Source organism: Anopheles bellator, chromosome 2 (genome assembly GCF_943735745.2).
Source record: "Anopheles bellator chromosome 2, idAnoBellAS_SP24_06.2, whole genome shotgun sequence".
NCBI classification, from domain to species: Eukaryota; Metazoa; Arthropoda; class Insecta; order Diptera; family Culicidae; genus Anopheles; species Anopheles bellator.
The window spans coordinates 32,042,992-32,064,563 of record NC_071286.1 but is presented as its reverse complement, the minus strand read 5'-3'; the positions used below and the strand labels follow the sequence as shown (position 1 = coordinate 32,064,563).

At 52.2% G+C, this 21,572-nt stretch overlaps 1 protein-coding gene across 1 annotated transcript; it reads left to right on the top strand.

Annotated features, from left to right (window-relative positions):
- The first annotated feature begins 373 nt into the window (after window positions 1-373).
- On the top strand, window positions 374-19,701 carry LOC131210107 (elongation of very long chain fatty acids protein 7). Its single transcript, XM_058203307.1, has 8 exons — window positions 374-626; window positions 10,317-10,388; window positions 11,231-11,421; window positions 11,490-11,570; window positions 11,654-11,816; window positions 14,007-14,143; window positions 14,493-14,744; window positions 16,613-19,701. The coding sequence occupies exons 2-8, from the start codon at window positions 10,328-10,330 to the stop codon at window positions 16,799-16,801; spliced, it is 1,074 nt and encodes a 357-aa protein (XP_058059290.1). The 5' UTR covers window positions 374-626; window positions 10,317-10,327; the 3' UTR covers window positions 16,802-19,701.
- Window positions 19,702-21,572: the final 1,871 nt, after the last annotated feature.

The following is a 21,572-nucleotide window of genomic DNA, read 5'->3' as shown; positions in this document are numbered from 1 at the left end:
CCGTTCTCTACCCACTTTTGCCGTCTGACAGAGCACGTCTACAATGAGGCACGGGTTTCGCCACGTAAGCCTTAAGAGCGTACGCTGGTCTCGTTCAGGGTTGCATGCGCCGCCGAAATTGCATACAACTTCCCTGCTCGGGTGAGATTGTCATTTCATTTGCCATTTCACTCTAGCGTCAGCTATCTCTTTCCCGTTCCCATGTTAGCTTCGAAAAACCAGAAAGAGCGCAGAGAAACGAGAGAGAAAAGAGACCGGGAAGGCAAAAACAGATACCGGGAACGCAAAGTCAGGGGTTTCAAAACTAGGCGGTCAGAAAATAGCGGGGTTTTCGTGCTCGGGATTTTCGTAGGTCGGGGGTTCGTAGGATTTTTCGGGTTGAAAAAAAAAGTACCGTGTTTTTCCGTGTATAACGCGCACCTTTTTGTTTGGCAGTTGGATGGGTGGCGGAAGTTATCTCCCGTGAACGGACCGTGAGATTCTTGACCGGAGAAGTGAATCCGTGCCGAAGTGACAGTGCCTTTTCCCGTGAACCCCGTGAATATAGTGCGAGCAGCATACCGCAAATCGTCCGGCCGCGGCTGAGGAGTTTGGAAGAACCGCAAGAAGTTTCCAGCACACGAATAGTGAGTTTACACTGTTTTTTACCGAATAGCGGGTTACGCCTTTCATCGCCCATCTGCTGGTCCCGGCCAGTGTCCGTGCCTATTGCCAGTGTGTGTAGCCTTTTTGGCCAACTGCAGAGTGTGTGCCGTGTGCCAAGATAAGCTGTAATCGGGGAGTCCGGTTGTTCCGGCCACCCGGTTGTCGAACACTGGCGGGTGAGCTCGTTGTTGACATCCTGTTGAATGCGTCCCCCGGAGTCCTCAATTCTGCACGATTTCCTCTGCCCTGTGTCACACCGTGGCAGGTTTTCCGTCCGCACCCTGCCAAAAGCCGCCAGTGTTGGTTCCCGGCTTGCCAACAGACCCCAACGGGGCAGGGTTCCGACCGGTTGCCCTGCTGTTGGTTGTGGCCATCGTTTTGACGTTCGCTGCCCGGAGTTGCCGGAAGGCCCTGCTCGGTGTGGCCGGCGCTATTTTGCTCTCAGCCCGAAACGAAAGTTGTGGTTGGATGTTTATGGATTTTGTGGGTTGAAAGTTTGTGATGTTGTTTTTTGGGTCCTTTTGTTTTCACGGAAGCTAATTTTAGCCAGTTCTGTGTGGTGCTCGAGTCCCGCGAGAACCAGAGAGAGAGAGAGAGAAAGAGAGGGCAACCGTCGGGGCGGTCGGCCGCGAGAGTGAGATGAACGCACGGAGCGCGCTTTTTGGCGTTTATCTCACCGCAAGGGTGTGTACGGGCCCGGATATCGGTTTACAGGGACGAGTTGCGTACTTGCTTCACCGTTTTTCCACATTTCCATTATTCCGGGCGATGGTCTCAATCTGGATTTTCTGGTTTCTGGCCGGTCGCGGCGCCAGCCAACGTCGTCCGACGCGTGACACGGAGAGCAAGACAGAGAAAGAAAGAGAGCACGTGCTACCATCTTGCGTCGTGTGGTGCGACGAGTACGGCGCTTGGAGCGGCCATAAAAAACCGTCCGAAAAGCTGTCAACACCGAGCGCCGCCGAGTTGTCAGTTGCGCGGGGGAACAACATAAATGCACTTTTCGGGCGCCTCGTAATTATCGAAACACGAACCCAAAGTCGGTCACAAAAAAATCGGACACCAACGCCGGAAACGGGGCAACGGTCCACCGTGATTGTCACGTGGCGGCCCGTCATTCCCGGGCGAATCGAACAAACAACGAGTTTTATCCGTTCGGTGAATCCGCCTCCCCAGAGCGGGCCACGGGGTCACCCTATCGACCCGGACCCTGGCTCACCAATCGGACGGATCTTCCAAGACGGCGGACGTGTGATGTCGTCGGTGTCGTGTTGAGTGAATCGCATAGCATCGCGGGAAATAGAAGTACTGTTTTCCCCTTGCGCGCCCCCCAGATACTCCCGGCGGGGTGGAAGCATTGCGAGGCATGAGGAGGCGCGACTATCTTTCGCCGAGTCCGCCGCGTCATCGTTCGATTGCGCTTCGATTAGCGCATCTTTATTGCACGCCATTTATCCGAGTTGTGATGATAGGCAGCGGCATAACCAGCCGATGGTGTGGTCAGCCGTACGCAGTAGTTCCAATGGTCCAATGAGGTTCGTAAAGCATCGTGTGTACCAACCCACATCCTTGATGAGACCCAAAACGGTTTATTGTCAACGCACATTCCACACTGTTTTGTGATTGCCTTAGCAAGCTACGACGGCCGTGACGCCCGAAGCAGTAACAGTGCAAGGGCAGAATGGCGAAGAGTTGGACAATCGAATCCTTTACATTAGTTCTCTGTGACACGATTCACGAAAAATGGCTGAGCCGTGAAGTGAATCACGAGGAAGTTTACGCTGGGGTAAATATCTGCCATTTCCGTGTATCGATTAGCGCTATCAACTCATCTTTCCGCCATGCGACGTACCGATTGTGAGTAATCGCGCACTCCACATTGCGGCCCCACGCTCAGCTGATAAGCGAAAAAAGGAGTCACACTCGTGACGGCGGAAAATTCGCATGAGATTTGGGTGAACGTGTCGTGTGTTCCGGGCAGAATTCAGAACCGCTTAGTCATGGCAGGGATCATGCTCACAGCTGGAACATCGCCCGCGTGGAGCTCACTCGAAGCGATAAACCGCAACACCACCACCACACATAGCCGTTCCGTGCATCGTAGCGTGCCACGGAAACTTGTTGCACAATCAGCGCGCGCGCTCGTGGAGCAGCGGTCTGCCGTATTAAGGAGCACCATACGACCGACGGAACGCTCCGTCGCTCCATTTGTTGGCAGAAGTAAAGCATCGTCCGCCGCTGGCCCCCCCACAATTGGCGCCGTTGGCGAAAAAGATAACAAACCCCGACTGCCGCGCACGTACGAACGACGAGAAGATCTCCGGCTGGGGCTCGGCATTCGGGGTGATTCAACACTACCACCACCGTATGGCACGCACGCACGCCCGGGCGGGATGTTGCGTCGAACGGCTTTCTGGTAGGCCGGAGGGGGCCCTTCTCATCATCCCCCCACCCGGGGAGCGCACCGTGGACTTTGAACCCGCTCGGGCGGAGGTTTCTGCGCGTAAACACGACTTGACGAGGGAGGACATTTGCACCGATTACATCGCCGTCGAAGACTGTCAAAAAACGGCCCCGGATATGCTCCGTGACCACGCTCTCTGTAATCCGCTTCGGTTCGCGTGCCGCGCTCTGTCTAGCGGAATTAACTTATCAGGTCATAGCGTTTATCAGCCAGAATCGATCTAGATGTTCCGGTCGACACGCTCACAGAGTCTGTGTGAGAGAGAGAGAGTGTCCGCATTGCTTCCGGCCGGTGCAAGTATCGGCCCCGATAGGGCCCCACTGCCACCGATATCTTAATCACCTTGACCGATCTGTTCGATCGGTGCCGTAGTCCGCACGGTGCATTGGATTATATTCGATCGGAGCCGGTCGAGCATAAATTTGATAGCTGACCCGGACCGCCGCCCGGTGCCCCGGAGATTCGATTTCATCGGTTACGCGCGCGCCCGATGGCCTTCAGGTCGGTCACCACGCTTCCAAGCCGAACGAAAACATCAAACCGCGTCGAACATGGTGGCCTTCAATTCGCGCGACCCAAACCCAACGCTCTGAGGTGGAGTCCTCGCACGGCCCACATGTGGATGTGGACCGTGGTGATGGTGGTGCTAATGATGCTGCTGGCCCCGATAAGTTTGATAATCTTCACCGAAGAGGAACGCGGAAGGTCTCCGTTGAGTGGTGCGTTTGATCGAAGCTCTCCACATGCTCATACCGGGGGGGACGCACGGGGCAAACGACGGCAAGCACCCCCCCTTAGGGCGAACATTCGAGAAAACGGTCGCATGAAGGAAATATCAACAACCAACCGACCGGCCGGCCACGAGCAGCCAGCAGCAGTCTTGCAAGATACCTGCTCGATGCACAAGCCATCGAGCTGACGTTGTACCTGGTGGCGGTGAACTCGGAGTGTTGAGCTTTTTCCAGTGGCCCCGGCCGTGTAAGTAGCGTCGTACTAATCCGCGCCCAGTGGGTTTCACTTTGACCGGGAAACCGAACAATGTTCCAACCCGCCCATGGAGGACGTGTGCAAGTGCAGAGTTTTACGACGGCGCTGGTAGCGGTCTCTGGTAGCTGTGCCGTGCCACGACCTCTAATTGCACGGTGCGAGTTTATGGGGACCTGCAGAAGGCTGAGCCCGCCAAGCGCACGTGAATTCCGTGACGGACGCGCTCACACCATTCTCTTTGTTGCGCCCATTTTTTTTTTAAGTTCCGCAAGTTCCGTGCAGCGACCAATTTCGAACGTTCTGAGCAGTGTCATAGGAAAAGCAAACTCAAAGCTTCCGGCCACGAACCAGGAAGTAACGATGGTAACGCGAGCACTACGATGAAGGAAAAGACCATCGCGAAAAGGTGGTGCTGTGGAGCCTTGGAATCGGAACGAGTGCAATCGAAATTGGCGGCCAAACCGGAGTGTTACGCGAAGAGTCTAGACGTGTAATGAGCGCGTGACGTAGACCGTTTTGGGAGGGCTTGAAAATCCCACCGAGAATCGGCAGCAAGCCCCGCTCAAGGGAATTCCGGATCGGGACCCGTATCCTGTATGCTGAGAGGTAGAGTGTCTTTGTGGTAGATCAGTAGCCGTGGCCCCCCGACCCGACATCTAATTAAAAGCCGCACGATGAGGGAAAATCGAACAGCACCCGGACGGGTTTTCCACACCGGTTCCCGCACACCCATCAGCCGCCTTTTCCTCGATGTGCTCTGACGCGCCCAATTCAAGCGCGCGGCGCCGTGTTTCGATTTGATGCAATTAAAAATTCATTCACAGCGCCCCATGGGCTTCTCGGCCGTTTGTGTGGTGGCTTTCGGTTGGGTAGTCTGCCCTGCCACACCGCCGCCGCAGCCGGCCAGCATAGTTTGTCACATAGTCGTCGGGAACATAATTGAATCCTAAATGACACTTACATCACGGTCCATGGCCGCACTTGTCTTGCCTTGCCGGTCGGTGATTCAATGGCGATTTAATGGCAACTTTGTCATGCCCACGATCGGTGGACCCGGTGCTACCGATGGTGGATAACAGAAATCGGGAAAATGTACCGCGTCCGGTGGGAGAAACCAGAAGTGTTGTTGGTTATCCAAATTATTCTCCAGTTTTGCCAACGTAAGCTCGACGCCAATTCCCGTCAACGTCCACGTCACGTTGAATAATTAATTTTGTGTTTGGAGTATTTTAATTTGTTTCAGAGACAGAATACTTGTCCGTCGTCGTGCTCAATGCGCGTCATTCGCGGTTCTCAAGTGGCGAAGTGGCTCACGGAAAAAAGGAAAACGTCACCGGTTCAAGTTCCACTTTTCTATCGATAGAGGGCCGCCCATCGCCCAGCCGTTGTCCACCACCACCGTTTGGCCTTCCCCCCGGGCACTCGCTGACGTCGCTGTGTGGTTGGCTGGTCATCGGCTTCTTCAAGAACACACTCGGCGTTGCTGGTGCTGCGTGTTCCGAGCCGAGCTTTTTTGCTGTTTCAAACAAATTTGCTTTGGGCTGGGGCGTCAAATTTGAACACCCGACCCGTGGCCCCGGCGGGTGCTTCGAGCACACCCGCACCGGCACGCCCGGTTGGCAGTTTTTGTGGCAAGCCTGAAACCCGCAGGTGGCGAACCCGCCCAGCGAACAAGATCCGTGTTTGGTTCGAAGTTTATTAACTGTTTTACTGATTTAATTTGTAGCCTTCGCGGCGACGACGACGACGACGACGGCGAGGTTATATCGGGACGATCGACGATCGGATGAGATGAGATTCACGGAGAACCACCCGGTTGGGCGTAGGGCCCAGCGTGCCGGCGGCTGGTTTTTGGGGAAAATTTTCAACATCGTGTGATCGTTCTAAGAAACGCGCCACGTGAGACCGATCGACGATCGAATGTCCTGTGTGCACAATCGTACGCGAAAGTTTGAATATTAATGAGCGACCCCCGCGAACCAAGGCAGTGCCGCCGGTGACCGTGCCCGGTCCGGCATCGTTCGGATATAAACTAATTCTCGTGTGTTCTCACGGTGAACCATCTTCCCCGGGTGTTCGCGACTGAAAGTCTGCCGCGCGTCGTCAGGTCCGACCGTGGCCTGACGGAGAACCGGATTCTGGCCGTCGGTAACAGTTCCGCTGTCCGGCGCGGAAACACGTTTTGCTTGCGTGGCCCCCCAAAGGCGGTGGTTGGTGGCCAAATTCTTAAGGGCTTTTCGACCCCCACCGTGTGCTGCCCGTATACCGCGGCCTACCTATATGCTAAACAGCGGATCGGCCCGGCGGTCGTTGGCATTTCTCGCTCGGGTGTAACCCCGTTGTGTAACGCTGGCCCGAACCTTGAACCGCGCGTTCTTCAGGGACGCGCGGATTGGAATGAGTCGCGCACCGTCGCCACCCGACAGCCTCCACCGTGCCCACAGTAAGTGATAATCAAACACTGGTCTCGAGCAAATCGGCTCTTCACCGTTCGTGCCGTTCTCTCTAATCTCGCCACTGGCTACTGGATGGCTGGTCCTCGCTAATGTGCCACTAACTAACAGTGGAGTAGATCGCCCAACGGTGATCACACTTCGCCGATATTTACCATCAATATCGCAAACTTCGAGCCGGCCGCTTACCGGCCCGAGGCCCTTCGTGATAGCACACAAGAGACGTTCGCAAACACACGTGTCGCAGGGTGCGGCCCAAAATCCCCCGCTTTCCGATTGGGAGCGTCAGATCGGTGTGCCTAACGCAACCTCTCGGCCTGCGATCTTCTGCGCAGTTTTGTGCGCCGCCACACAACTCCGTCGTCCTTCGGTGTGCGGTAAGGACATCGGCAGCCAACCGTTAGCTGTTGACGCTGCGCCGCTGGTTTGCGGAAACTAATTCCACGCCTCTCGCGGTAAGTGTGCGAAAATCGTTGTCGGGGCCATTTGATCGCCGCTCGATATCGCACCGAAATCTTAATGTGCCTGTTGTAACCGGGGATCGCAAACGAGGTGCCAAATGGTGTACGATCTGTGATGGCTGGAGGGCTGTAAAACGATTTGTTTTGCGTATAATAAAAACGGGGCAAGCGATCTCTCGACGCAATGCTGCGCACGGTCGGCATGTAATTAGCATGAGATCGTGTCAAGTGGCAATATCGCGTGGACTCTGCGAATTAATTGCATCTGCCGCCGAATGAGTTTCCATCAGCGTGTTGCATACGTTGGGAAGGTTGCTCCCATGGCTCTCGATTGTGTTGCATTCAAAGATCATAAACACTTGTTTGTTTGGAGATAATGTTGCCTAAACTGTTTATTTTGTGCAGATTTTGAATCCAAAACCGATCTCTTCAACATCGCGCTGTAGCGATCTATCCGGGACTCTCCGGGAGTGGAGACCTCAGGAACCATCTACTTTAAGTTTAGCCAGCTTCTGGACTATGCTGATGCCATCGACATTATAGATCGTCGGATAGAAAAGAGGAAACTTTGTAAGCCCAATACCCAACATACGCATCTGCGACATGGACTCTGTCCACAACGGACGAAACCCTGTTCACCGCGATCGAAAGCAGGATTGGGCCCTGTACGTGTGGAGGAATAATGGAGCTGCAACAGCGAGCTATTCGATTACCTCACTGTCGTGTAGAGTGCGTACGCCTCGCCAGGCTCCGGTGTGCTGGTCATGTCATAAGAATCCCACAAACTCTTAGTCGACCCGTTTGGAATGTTGCCCGAGTAAGGGTGTATGTTTGAATCCCAATTACTGCCCAGAACTTGCTCGGTTCCCAGGTAGCAGGGAATGTGACACACATTCTCCCGACACACACGGTACATCGTCGCTTTCTGCTCGGCTCTGGCTCTGGCTAACCTTTCGCCATAGCCACCGTACCGCCGATACTGGGTTACGGGTGCACACGTACGTTACTTTCACGCGCGCCCAATTGCCACCGCCGACGCCACCCGGTGTACCCGGTTGACGAAAGACTTGAACGCGCGGCCATGAAACGAACGCGGCAGCGGTAATTGCGGCGCAAGCAGCGCGGACTGCTGCGCTCCGATCTCCGGTGCGGAATTGCGCACCGAGGGGAGCCCCACTCCCCGGTGTCAATAAATTCGCACCATTGTCCACCCCGCTTCCCCACGCCCGCATCCCGTCCGGGGGTGACGTTGCGCAGGAACCGCATCGGATTGTCCTGATTTACTGCGAGCAGTGACATTAGGAGCCGCGTTTCCGGTATCCTTGAGCAACGCGGACCGCACACGGTCTGCACGATGATAAGCACTTTTTTTGCGATGGCCATTGAACTGGACGCGTGACTCACAGAATCAAAATAGAACTGTTTGCGTGAGGGTGCTGGCGCGCGATAAGAGGAAGCCGAGGATTTTCCCTCTTGTGGGTTAGATGATTAGTCAAGCGTTGGGTGGCCGTTTGTTGTGGTGGTCGCCACCGATTCGAGTTCGGGGTGTGCGAACCCCCATCACTGTATTGGTGGTGGCCCAGTGCGATTTGTGACCACCACTACGACGACGACGACGACCGCGTTGTGTTGTCGGTCACGATGATGATGACGATGATGACATAACCTATTGGTTTGCAGCGACGCTGAATCGGATCGGACCCAGAGAGATCGGCCCTCCTCGCTGAACTCGTTTCGATCCCGCCCGCTGGACCAACAATCGATTGCCGTCTTGCGAATTCTGTGCTGCCAAAGCGAGTGAAAGAAAAACACTTGCCCCCACCCCCCGGTTTTCCGCGGTTCTCCCACGATCTTTCGGGCCCACCTTTTCGGTACTGCAAGCTTTCACTCCTTATCGCGCCCGCACACGTCGCATCTGTCTCACTCTGGCTCACAGGCCCAGCTGGTCAGTCGCGATCGTGTGCGCGACCTTAAAATGGTGTCGATTTCCGCGCGCGGACTTACTTCGCTGCTTCGAAGCATCTCGAAACAAACCGCGAACGGAGTCACCATATTTCGCCATCAACTGGGGACCGGACCATGGGGGGAGGGTCGCGCTTAGCCGCGCGAGGCTCAAGCTAAGTGCAACGTGATCAGTAAATGCACCGCGGAAGGTGCAAGCGCGAGCCACCCGGTGACCGCCGGCCCAAGTCGAAAGGGCATGCCAATTCGCGCTTCGGTAGGGGCTGCAGAAGTGGCACAAAACCTGCGAGAGGATCACCAGCACTACACCACCAACACCACGACCGGGAGGCGTCTTCAAGGCCACCGCGGAGGAGAAACCACCTGAAGATTGCCTGCCGCCTTCACTTCACTCTGGCGGGTCCCTCACATACATTCCACGCGTGCGTGCATGTGTGCGTTCGGCCGGTGCACGGCGAAAGTGAAGTACCCATCGATCCCGTATTCCTCCCCCGGGGGGGGGGGTTGGCCTTCTCTTTGCCCGGCGCGCCTGTCTGCGTGCCCGTCTGGACGCGTGTCTTTGTGTGTGTTTGGGGTCTTTTTCACTATCGTTTACCGTTTCGTTACATAATTACCAGGGCTGCTAGTTGCAGCAATCCTGCCCCAGACGGACCCGGTCGGGGACGACGGTCTTGCAGCAGCGCAGCGCGCAACGGCAATTCACCACACCGCGACCACCGCGGCCCCGGCGACCGTCTTGCGGTAACACCGACGAGCCGCCATCTCACCGGCCGCATGCTTTCCCCGTTCCCCGTTCCTCTCCCGAGGTTCGTCCGACGCAAACCACCGGCCAATCACCTGCCTGGTCCGGTGGCAGCCACCGGGGGTTGCCACACTGCGTGAGGCGCGTGAGAAAAGGAACCCCAGGGGGGAAAGGGGGGGGAATAATTTAGTCGGTGACCATTCTGTGTCCACCGCGCGCCCCCCACCAGGCACCTGCGCGCCGGCGGCGGCGTGACCCACAAAGTGCCGCTCGGAAAATCGTGTCATGAAGCGATGTAAATTATCCCGTTTCGTTTTCCGCCGCGATTCGCTTTCCATCTCGCGCCCCTCTCCACGGGAAGGGAAGCCCGCGCGCTTCGTGTCCGGTGGACGATCTGACGGTGTCGATCTTGGCCTTATTTTCACTTTCGCTCACCGTGGCGGCGCGGTGGTGTTGCATCATGCGGGGTGTGCCCTTCCGCGCCCAACACAGTCCTCCGGTGACGGCGATGATGGCGCGTCCCGTTAGACGATGCGGATGACAACGCTTTATGCTTCGATGCTTATCACATTCTCTCTCTCTCTCTCTCTCTTTCATTGTAGAGTCGCACAAAATGGCACAGATCTTAACAAGCATATACGACTGGTACAGAGACCTGATGGACAATCAGAGCGGTAAGTTGCGGCTGTCGAAGTAGCGGGCACAGGTCAGGGTCAACCCCCTTGTGAGGTGTACCGGCCGATACCCGTCTTTCTTGTTATCGGTCCGGACGAACGGGACGTCCCTGCGAGGGAGTGCGTTGCCGCGCAGGTCAAAGGCAACGGAGACGATAATTAGCTCGAAGCTAATTCGCTAGACGCCCGGAGCGCTGCCCTAATGGTTCGGAATCGGAATGGTTTGTAGTGGCGAGTGGCCTCTGGCCCTCTCGGGACGGCTACCCGCCACCGTGATGACCGGCCGCCGGCGTGTCAATTGGTTGGTCATCGAATCAATTACCGGCGACCACATTCCGCGCCGGGCGGGGACCGATGACGATGACCGGACAGCATTATACGGACACTTAGCACACGCACACACCGCACGCCCTGTGACACAGTGCATTGCGTTTTTGGGCTGGTGTGGCCGCCTTTACCATAGACCGCCTCCTGACCGACCAGCTGTGATGATTATGCATTCCATTCGGGGGTGATCGGCGCAGCCCATCATCGGCCGCGATGGCTTGGTGATGCGTTTCACTTTTGCGTCCCAAAGGGATGGTTGGTAGGCGACCGAGGGTTTGGATTTCGCTTTTCGCGCATAATTAGCCGTTCAGCGGGGCCCGGGCAGTAGTGCAGGGTCTTGGAAATCGATCATCGGTGGTCTGTCCGGCCGGAATTCGGGTCGCCTCGTAATGGGGTCGGGGATTTATGAGCTTCTGGCGGGTGCCTGTGCCTGTGCGCCCCGTTTACGCCTGCGATGCGTAGTTACTTTCTCCTAATTTGTTGGCTTGATTTTTTTGCCCCCGATTTGCTTACAGATCCCCGGGTCGCCGGTTGGCCGATGATGTCCTCTCCCTTTCCCACTCTAGGCCTTTGCGTATTTTATGCGTACTTTAGCAAATCGCTAGCACCAAAGCTGATGGAGAAGCGGAAACCAATGGACCTTAGGAATACGCTAGTATTTTACAATCTCTTCCAAACCATCTTCAGCACCTGGATATTCTACGAGGTGAGTCCTCTATTCTGTGTACTATGTTCGGTCGGGGAATTTCATTTCGGTTTCTGTTTTCCCCGTAGTACTTGCAAAGTGGCTGGGGAGGACACTACAGCTTCCGCTGCCAACCGGTCGACTACTCGGACAGCCCAATGGCGCTACGGGTAAGCACAATGCGTCCAGTGTCCCGTGCCGGACCCCTGTTCTGACTGTTTCGCGGCGGTTCCCGCACGCCTTTCGCCCGCAGATGGCACGGACCTGCTGGTGGTACTACATCTCGAAGTTCACCGAGTTCTTCGACACGCTGTTCTTCATCCTGCGGAAGAAAACGCAGCACGTCTCCACGCTGCACGTCATCCACCACGGCTGCATGCCGTTCTCGGTGTGGATGGGCATGAAGTTTGCACCGGGTAAGTGTACAGTACCGAACCCAGAATGTACTGAAGGCATAATCTTAAGAAAATGGCTTACCCACCGGTCACCAGCTTATCCTGTCCGGCCACCAGGCGCAAACTTGTACCAGCAGCGCGTAGCGCTGCGATGCCGGGGAAGCGAAAGTCGGCCCATCGGTGGTCCGGCCGGTTGCCCGGTGTCCTTGTAAGTGTAACACCGGACAAGCAGAGCCAATTGCTGCCGACGCAAAACGGGTCTCACTTTCATGGCTTGTTATTATTTACACTCATTACGTATCAGCACAGCCATCAGCCGCTAGTGGCCATCCCTGCGCCCGCCCTAAAAGGCCCCTGGAGCGAGCGGCGGCGTATGTTTGAGTACTTGGCGACGAACGCACCGCACCGTTCCGTTCGCGTCGCTGTCGCCCCCCGGGGGAGGTCCTATTTCTGAACCGGTTTCGCTCGTCTCGCCGGACGATCGACATTCCGCTATCGCTATCAATGGTTTTGTGGGGTGCGTGAGTGTTTGATTTTTCCTGCACAACCGCGGCCAGTGTAACATTGTAAATCCGCTCCGTTTTGCCGTTTCGCTTCCTTTCTGGGTCTGGGCGGAAGCGAATGGGATCGCCGGGAATGGGAAAAGGGAAGTGTTGCTAAATGTCGCGCGCGCGCGCACCGTACGGTGCTCCCCAGTATGGTGGTGCGTGCCGTTTAACGATCGTGAATTGATCCCTTAGTTTTTGTTCGCCCAACACGGTTGTGTTGTGGTTGGGCTTATGTGTGGTGCGAATCACGGCCGAATTGAGAGAGTCGGAGCCGGAGCCGGAGAAAGGTTGCACACAGCACGTGGTGCACATCCCTTAACACACTTTCCCATTTCCATACTGTCAGGCCTGCTCCATGTCTGTACGATCGTCTGATCGGGGCACCGTCGGTAATGAATGTAGATGTTGTAACTGTTGACGCACCGAGAGTACGTGCCCCGTCGTTGGCCATTTTGGAATCAATCATGGACATGGAAATTCATGCGCGCAATTGCTTGCCTGCTTGCGTGACGACGACGACGACGACGACGACCCTGTTTGATATGCAAACGCGATAAACGCAGTGAGGGAACCGGGCGAGGAAAGACCACCCCGTTCGCACAGTTTTGCTCAACCAATTGGTTTCTAATGCGTAGTCCAATGCTATTTTGCTATCATGCTTCGATGGAAAATTAAGAAATTGCTACCCACCGCGTGATCGCGCCGATATGGCGCAGAATGATCGTGACTCTAATGTCTTGCTTAGCGGCAACCTCCAGCGCAGTGTGGCGCGGTCACCGGTTTCGTGAGTGTGTGGCCCACACGTGCACACATACGCGCGTGATCGTTCGGTGAATGAAGAGATCAGCGAGCGATCGCACGACCGCGCGAGCGCTCGTCCTAGATTTGCCTCATTATTATAGCTATCCGTTTTTTTCTCCAGAATCGAGGTCTGACTACTGTGGCAAGCGTGAAACTTGGTTGTGTGGCCACGTATTATCGTCGCCGCCGCCAACACGTGGCGAGGAGCGCCCCCCGGGATGAGTTGGTTGCATCTCGCTGATCGGCAATTTGTTTTTGGATCTCTTTGCTCTGATTTTTCGGGGCCCACGCGAGCGCGGGCGCTCTTCACTGCAACTCTGATATTCGGGTTACCTTTGTCGATCGTTCGCGCATCGTTACGAAATCGGACCCACTTCGGGGGTTCTACGTCGTGAGGTTTGCTTTCACCATCCGCATCCGTAGCGCAGACAGAGAGAGAGAGTGTCTGTTGAGCTGCTACCATCCTGGCACAATTGTTTGTGGGAAACAATGAGCGTGTTCCAGATGCAACCACAGCACTTTAATTATCCCCAGTGCACGGTGCGGGACGTACGGACCATGAACGCATTGCATCACAGTGGCAAAGAGGTGTGTGTTGTTACCCACACGCCAGTAACTGATTGTGATCTTCGAGGATCGAGATTAGTGCGGCAACTGCCAATTTGTCCTTCCTTTGTTTGATTGTTCTGGGCTGATGAAATTTGACTTTGAGATCCGGGGGTCTGCGATTTTATGTGTTTCTAGTTATTACATTTTCAAGGCCGGCCTTCCTTTGATATCCTAACCTGTAGTTTAGCCTCTCATGATCGGGTCGATCCGTAAGTCCGAATTAATATAGCGATCCGTTTTTCGTTCATTTCAGGCGGGCACAGTACGTTCTTCGCTATGCTTAACTCGTTTGTACATATTGTGATGTACTTCTACTACATGGTGGCCGCTCTGGGCCCCAAGTACCAGAAGTTCATCTGGTGGAAGAAGTACCTCACGGCATTCCAGATGGTAAGTAGTGTGACCGTGTGTTGCGCCGAGTGGTGGCGCACTTCAATGGCCCGCCTAATTGAGAGATGATACCCGCCGCCGGTCAGTGAAGGGCGTCAGGATAATGCACCCTCACGTGCGTGCTGCTGTTGTTTGCCCACACGGCGGACCACAGCGTTACTTCCTCCATTCACTTTCGGTATCGATCGCGCCGGCGGAAGGTTAACCGGCTCGAGCTCTCGGCGTAACAGACCGGCCCTACTGGCGGCATGGCCATGGATCGCTCCGATTGAATGGTGTCGCCACCACCCGGACCCTGCACCGCCACAGAGACAGAATCGTAATGTGAATCCTTCCATACCGCCAACAGGCACAGTTCGTCGCCATCTTTACGCACCAGTTCCAGCTGCTGTTCACCGACTGCGACTACCCGAAGGGTTTCATGGTGTGGATTGGGCTCCACGGTATCATGTTCCTGTTCCTGTTCTCCGATTTCTACAAGCAGGCGTACAACAAGCGGGCGCTTGGGCGCGCCAAGCGGGAAGCGGAATTGAAAGCACACGCCAACGGCAAGCTGCTCCACCACGGCGATGTGGTCAACAACAATCAGGGTGCCTGCATGGTACGTATTAGGTCGACATTAGGTCCAGCAGGGCAGGGCCAAAGACCAAGTAGACCCCCGAAAAAAAGCTCGCGAGTTAAGAAGGAAAAACTGGCTCCCAATCGATACTTTTCATCCGAGGTTTGCGTCACATGGTCACCCGGACGTCGTATCCTCTTCGGCGGTTCTTCGCGTGTACTGTGCGCACAATTTATCAAAACAAATTGACGTCAAATTGCGTCGAACAATTGTCGACAATGACTGGTGATTATGTTTGCCATGGTGAGCCCGATTATTTGAACACTGACTGACCGCTCCTCGGTCATTCGACACACGTCGAGTGCAATTTGTTATTACTTGCTTTTAAACGTCTCTTTTTTTTTGTTTTCCTTTTCCGGTTGATCTTGAGATTTCCGAAGCGATTGAACATCATTACGATCGATCGTTTTTCTCTCCACCACTCACGGATACTCACAGTAGGCACAGAAGTGGTACTTTCTGACGTCTTCCGCGCCCGTAGGGGTCACTGTTGAAGGTCGGATGAAGTGATGCTGAAGTACAGAGAACACATTTACGCATCCACTGAAAGGTTCTCCAATGGCCACAAGGATCTAATGATGCTGCTGTCCTGCTGTGGCAATTTTAGGCTTGGGCTGCCACGGAACGGTCGGCAAAGTTGTGGTGGCAAGAAACAGAATGGTGGAGAGAATCAGCAAAAACCCAGTGACAGCGGTCGCAAACAAATCTGTGTTTGGTCTGTTTGAATATTTATTTTTCGTATAACTTGCCGTGCTGGGGTTTTTTTTTTGCAACAATCGATCATTTCCGTAAGTGAACCTTTCCCGATGGTCCGCGGGGGCACAATCGCTCGTTGTTGGGCCAAGAAATTTATGTTTACACTACAAAGTAACATGCGACCGGCAAAAGCGCGGCGAACCGCCTGGCCCGGCATCTTTCCTCTTGACCGACCGCGCGAGAAGTGGCTGTTTTACTGGTTTTTACCACGTTCGGGAAGAGCGTTTTGGTGTCGTAGGAAAAAGTGCCAATTTTCGCACCCGACCCTGTCGCGATCTTTTCGCGATGTGTGGCGGGACGACGATGGCCAGCGGTGTGTACTGGGCTGGGTCTTACCCGAGAGAGCTATTATCGGTAATGAAGCGAGCAAGTAAACAGAGGAAGATGATGATGAAATGACGACTTTTCGGAGGAAGAGACTTTTACGCAACATCCGTTCTCGGGATCGGCACCTTGGGCTCGATGAGCCGCTACTGGGTTTTTTTGGTCTCTTTTAAGCTCACAATTGTTTCGTCCCTGCGACTTCAGCACCACGGGCATCGAAGTTTGACGTGAACAGTGACTGCACACATGACCGTTTACTAATGATGCTAAATAATTGATGTTGTTCGCCAATTATATGTTCCCCAAGTTTATCTGTTGACCTTAGCGGGTGCAACTAGCCATGGAAGGCGGTTTCGTAGCGGGGCACCCAGTTTCACCACGAACCTGCTGGCCTCATTCTCTCGCTTCGCATTCTCGAACGCACCGGGCTGATAATGACCAACTGGGTAATGAGTGTAATGCAGGTGCCGGACTAGCTAACGCGAAACAGTGCCAGGAGATTAATAACAGATTTGATCGCGTTGAGATGCAGCGTCGACTGACGCAATGGAGCGATGGTATTTTATTTGCAATTCTACTACACGGCGTTGTGTACTTGAGAGTGCATTCGAGTATTGGTTTACTAGTTCAAGAGGATAGCTCTAGCTCCATTGATTAAATATTAATTAAATTCCTAGCCACATTAATCTATCCCGAGCGCGCTGTGTGACATGTGTAAAAGATGGTGCATTTCTAATATTTCTTTTGTCCTTCTCTGTCCCACTGTACAGCCCGTCTTTAACGACGATGACGAGCTTCACCAGCGGAAGGTGACCGCCAACGGGATCTACCTGAACGGTGGTGCCAAAACGGCGAATTCCTACAGCAATGGCAATTCGAACGGTTTTGTCGAATCGATCCAGCAATCGAACGGTGGTATCGGCGAGAACGGTGGAGCGCGCGTCCGGAAGATACAATAACCCTAGCGACAGTGGGGGTCAGCCATCGATGGTGGTTAGCATCGTCGGCATCATCACCATCATCACCACAACGTCACCCATCATCATATACTCAACGGTGATCGATCAATCGACACCAGCATCAACACCGGCCACGCGGGTCCCCGCGGCTGCTGCCTTCGCCGCCCCACCTTTAGCTCCAAGACGCACCGTTTCCGCCTTCCGGTGGACAGGGTTGGAGAAATTGTTTATTTTTAGTACGATATTGTCTAAAGATGAGTTCAGTTTCCCGGCCCGCCCGAAGCGGCCGAAGCTCTTCTGTACGAACCACGACTGCATGGCGCATCTGCTCCTATTGTTTCCTGCTGCGTGCCAGGTTTTATCGCCACGGTGAAAGATAGGTACTTCGAGGACGACAAGTGGAAATGATGCCATCAATCCTATCCGAAGACAGACGCCACTTCGGACGGCGACAATGGAAAGCTACCGTGTGATGTACGCGTTCGGCACGCGCGGGGAACACAGTAGGAACTGGGGGAGTGTACGAATCCGCGCCCAGTCCCCACGTGTCCGGATGTGCATGACGCTTTGATGTGGGTAACGTTACTTTTATTTTGCATTCTTTTTCGTAGCTCGAAGTAAGCTCCGGCTTGTCCGAGGTACGAAACACGTTCCCCACACGCCCAGCGTTGGTACGTTGTTCGGTTCACCGCTTTCGCCGTTCCGACGTCAGGTTAGCAATTCTTGAAAGGTGACCGTCTACTGCTCAGTGCGGCAGCGAGAAAAGCAGATGGCTTAATGTGGTGTGTGGTTTTTGTTTTTCGATTAAGTTTTTTCCCCCCTTTTGTTTATGTTGTTTTAGCAGACAATTGTACAGCAAACAAGATCTTGAAGGTAGTGAATCAAAGAGCAGATAATGAGGTAGAAGCTATTGAAAATGGAAAAAAGATGATATAAAATAGTGGTAGCGACGAGGGATCAAGAAGATGACAAAACAAAAATCGAGATGTTAGAACTAGAACAACAGGAAAAAATTCTATTTACGTTTGAAAGCGAAAACCATAGGTAATACTGTAATGAAAGTTGCGAAGCGAATGGTCGAACTATAACACGAAACGAAACTGACAAAAACATAAACCTATCAATGTAATGTGATTGTTTGTGGATCCTTCCACAGTTTACCGTTTGTACAGCTGTAATTTCGATATACAAGTGAGCGGCAATGGTTTGGATGAACCGAGAGTCAGAACTCGATTGGTAGCGTTTTTAAGAAAAGCATTTGTACGGAGCAGCAAAGAACGATCAAAAGCGTAATATGTGTGTCTAAGAAGTTTGCTTCTCCCACTAACGGAAGCGAATACGAGTGTAAATGTGCTTGCAGTGACGTGAAACCAAACAAAAACACTGCTTCTGTGGTTACTTTTGGAACATTTCGTTCGGCTTTAATGCCGCACACCGCTTCAAGCCCTAGACTGTGCGATGTCCTCGAAGGTAGCCCCGATACGGCGTGACAGCACTATCTATTGCTCAAATTTAGACTTTATTTCAACCGTACTGCACTGTGTAAAGCCTACCAAAAATCAAACAAACGCATACATCAAACTCATGTGAAGCTGGTTTACCGTTACAGGCCGGGCGTGCATACATTTCATAGTGCTTTAAGTTAGCTTCCTCCTTATTAGCCGGGTGACAGCCATTATGTTTTCCACTTTCTTTGGCCTAAGTAAGAAACTGTGGGTGCCAACGTCCCCGAGGATATGACAAGAAGATGTCATCGGTGATGGTTTTTTATGACATATCGCGGTTTAAATCAATAAGAAGCGATTAGCGAACGTAACTTCACGGCTAGAGTTAATAGTAAGATCTGTGAGAAGACATTTTTCACTCATTTCTGTTGAATCTTCTAGGCCCAAAAGTTGGTGCCTTTTGACGTTTGACTATTCCACTACGATAGGACGACAGTGAACATAACGAGCTTTTAAAAGATGTCGTTGCTTCCCACCACCGCGTTGTGCACGTTTCAGTGATAGCCAGCATGGAATGTGTGCTTGCTTGTTGCTTGTCGGCACAAGGCAACCATTTATAGTCTAACCGAAGAAAGGAGCAAAGCGAGACTGAGTGATAGATTTGTGGATGATTGACAAGATTGAATCTTCTGAAATAGTTCCTCTGCAGCTGGCAGAAAGAGGAAAGATGCTTTTTTGAAAGAGTACTGTGCATGTGCTTCTTGAAAAGTAGAGATGGCGCAATGCGTACCAAAAAGAAACTAAGCAGACCTATGTACGAACCGCCCGACAAATAGTGACTGCAACAAACGATAGAGTCAGGTTTTCCGGCACACAGTGCACATTCTCAGACAACGCGGATTTGCTATCGCTTTTACAGCGTTAAGATTCAGAACTTCATTTTTATTCATCGTCCATCGATAGCACGTAAGAACGTTTAACATGTACCATGGCGGTTCTTTTGTTTTCTACTTTACGTTCTTCTTTTGTTCTGTTGTTTTTGGTTTCTTGAATTGTTTCGGCTACGAGAGACAGAATAAAAAAAGATGAAATAGGAGCAAAACTGCACAAGATATGACAATCTCCGTTCCGTGTTTTTTCGCTCTCGGGAAGCATGGACAGGCTGATTTTGAACCTTTTGTCGAAAGCTGGAAGCTTTACAAACTTTAGTTTTTACGATAGTGCAAGCATTGTTGTAAATTACAAACCTGAACTTTGATATGAACCAGAACTGGAAGCAAGCAAAAGGAGAGTAAACGTTAGAAACAATACAGCAGAGTTTAAAGTAAAGAAGGAAAACTGGCAACTAAAAACGGGAAACAAACAAATGAAAAATATAAAGAAGTAGCAGTAATAATAGTACTTGGAGAAGAAAACACACATCGGGATGGATTTAAAAATAAAGAAAAAGTCGTAATTTAATTGTTTATTGTGTTTTTTATGTCCTCATCTTACCCAATACGTTCAAGCAAAATTTATTCCGTTTATTGAAATCGCCTGCGTCATGTGTAACGGAACAATGAAACGCTTTTCACTTACTACTGTAATTGATGATTCACGACGGTTGAAATGTTCTGACAGTGGATAAATCTTGTCAGAATAGATCGCGGCAGATTTGTGCCTGGTTTAACCCTGGACCGTAGACACGATCTGCATGAAAATAGAACGTTTTATAGAGGTAATTCACGTTCATGTTGTTTCCCAGCGCGATGCCAACCGATCGGATTCTTCCGCCATCGAGACGTATCCATGTTCGTAGTGAGCTCATTAAAATGTACCGTACGTATCCGTACTTACTGCCCTGCCCGGGGATTGATGCTGGGCTTTGTGGTTTACACAAATTAGAAGCCGCTGCCGGCAGTGATAATTTGATCACGTCCTGAGCCAACAGCTAACACCCTGCTCCGAGAAAACGATCGGTACGGGAATTTACGACGGAAAATACCGGGTGTTACCGCCCTAGCACTTTCTCGTGATAGGAAGATGCAACTTCTATGGCAAAACAGCTTTTTTCGGTTTTCCCGCACCTGCGTGTGAATAAATTCCCAAAACATACTCACGCCAGCGAAATGTGATCGTTACCGGGGGAGGTCGTTCTCCCGCGGGAACTTAGCGGTGAAAATAAGTCAGAATTGGCCTTGAATGTTTAACCTTACGGCCAGCGCCGAGGACAATCACCTTAGAGAGTCACAGAGGCGATAAAATGTTTCCCAAACTTTCGCAGTGACAGTCGGTTAACATGTTTGTCGTCTTGGGTTTTACGCTAGTTTTAAATTAGTTGTGTACACATTGAAAAACATACAAATAGTGTAAGCAAATAATTTTGCAACTCTCACAAAATATAATAGCTCCAAAAATGCTGGATACATCGCTAAGTACGCGCTCAATACACGCGTAAGGATGGAAGTAAGTAAGGAAGACGTCAGTTTGACCCCGGACAATGCACTAAAACTTGAGTATAAAACTTGGAAATTGACGACAAAACGACTCCATCCGCGTTTGCTGGCGAAACAAATGCAATATGAAGTTATGTTTGCGCTATGAAAGATACTCCAAAAGTTCCATGAAATTCACGCACCTTTTTATATCAAATGAAACTCGATTTGATTCCAGAACTTAGTCCATACGTATAAAACGATAGCTTGGTAAGATTATTCGCAAAAAAACCAGTGCCAAAAAACACAAGATAAACACCCGTCTGTGGTCATTAATCTATGCTTTTAACGCCGGCTGGATTGATGAATTCGCCGTAGAATCGGAGCACATGTGCGCCGTTTCCGCCGGTCCCTTCCTTTTATGAGCATGTCGCGAATTGCGTCGCAAATACAGTCTTGAGAGAACGGAACGTTCTTTTTTTGCTTCTTCGACTTTTCAACCGATTGCTTGCTTTTCACTCCCTAGGAAAAAGGCCACGGCAAGTTCAAGACGGACGAAGGATGTTTAGAGGGCAGTGTCGATCGTTGCTCGTTAAATTAATTTTAAGTCTTCTTTCTTGCCACCACAAACCGGCGTGGTGGCACCACCGTCAACGACTCCACCAACAATGGAAAAAACCAACTACAACGGTGATACAAAAGGCAAACGCAACATGTAAAAAATACACTGTCTTGGGATCGAATCGGAACGACCGAAGCGTTGAAATAACCATCGGAAGCGCAGCGAACGAAATACTCCTGACAAAAAGTGTATAAAGCAATAACCCGAGATCACATTTGGAAACGTTCAAATGAACACGTTGAACGACCAGAACGTTGAATGTTTTCGAGAAATGTACTTACAATATTTTA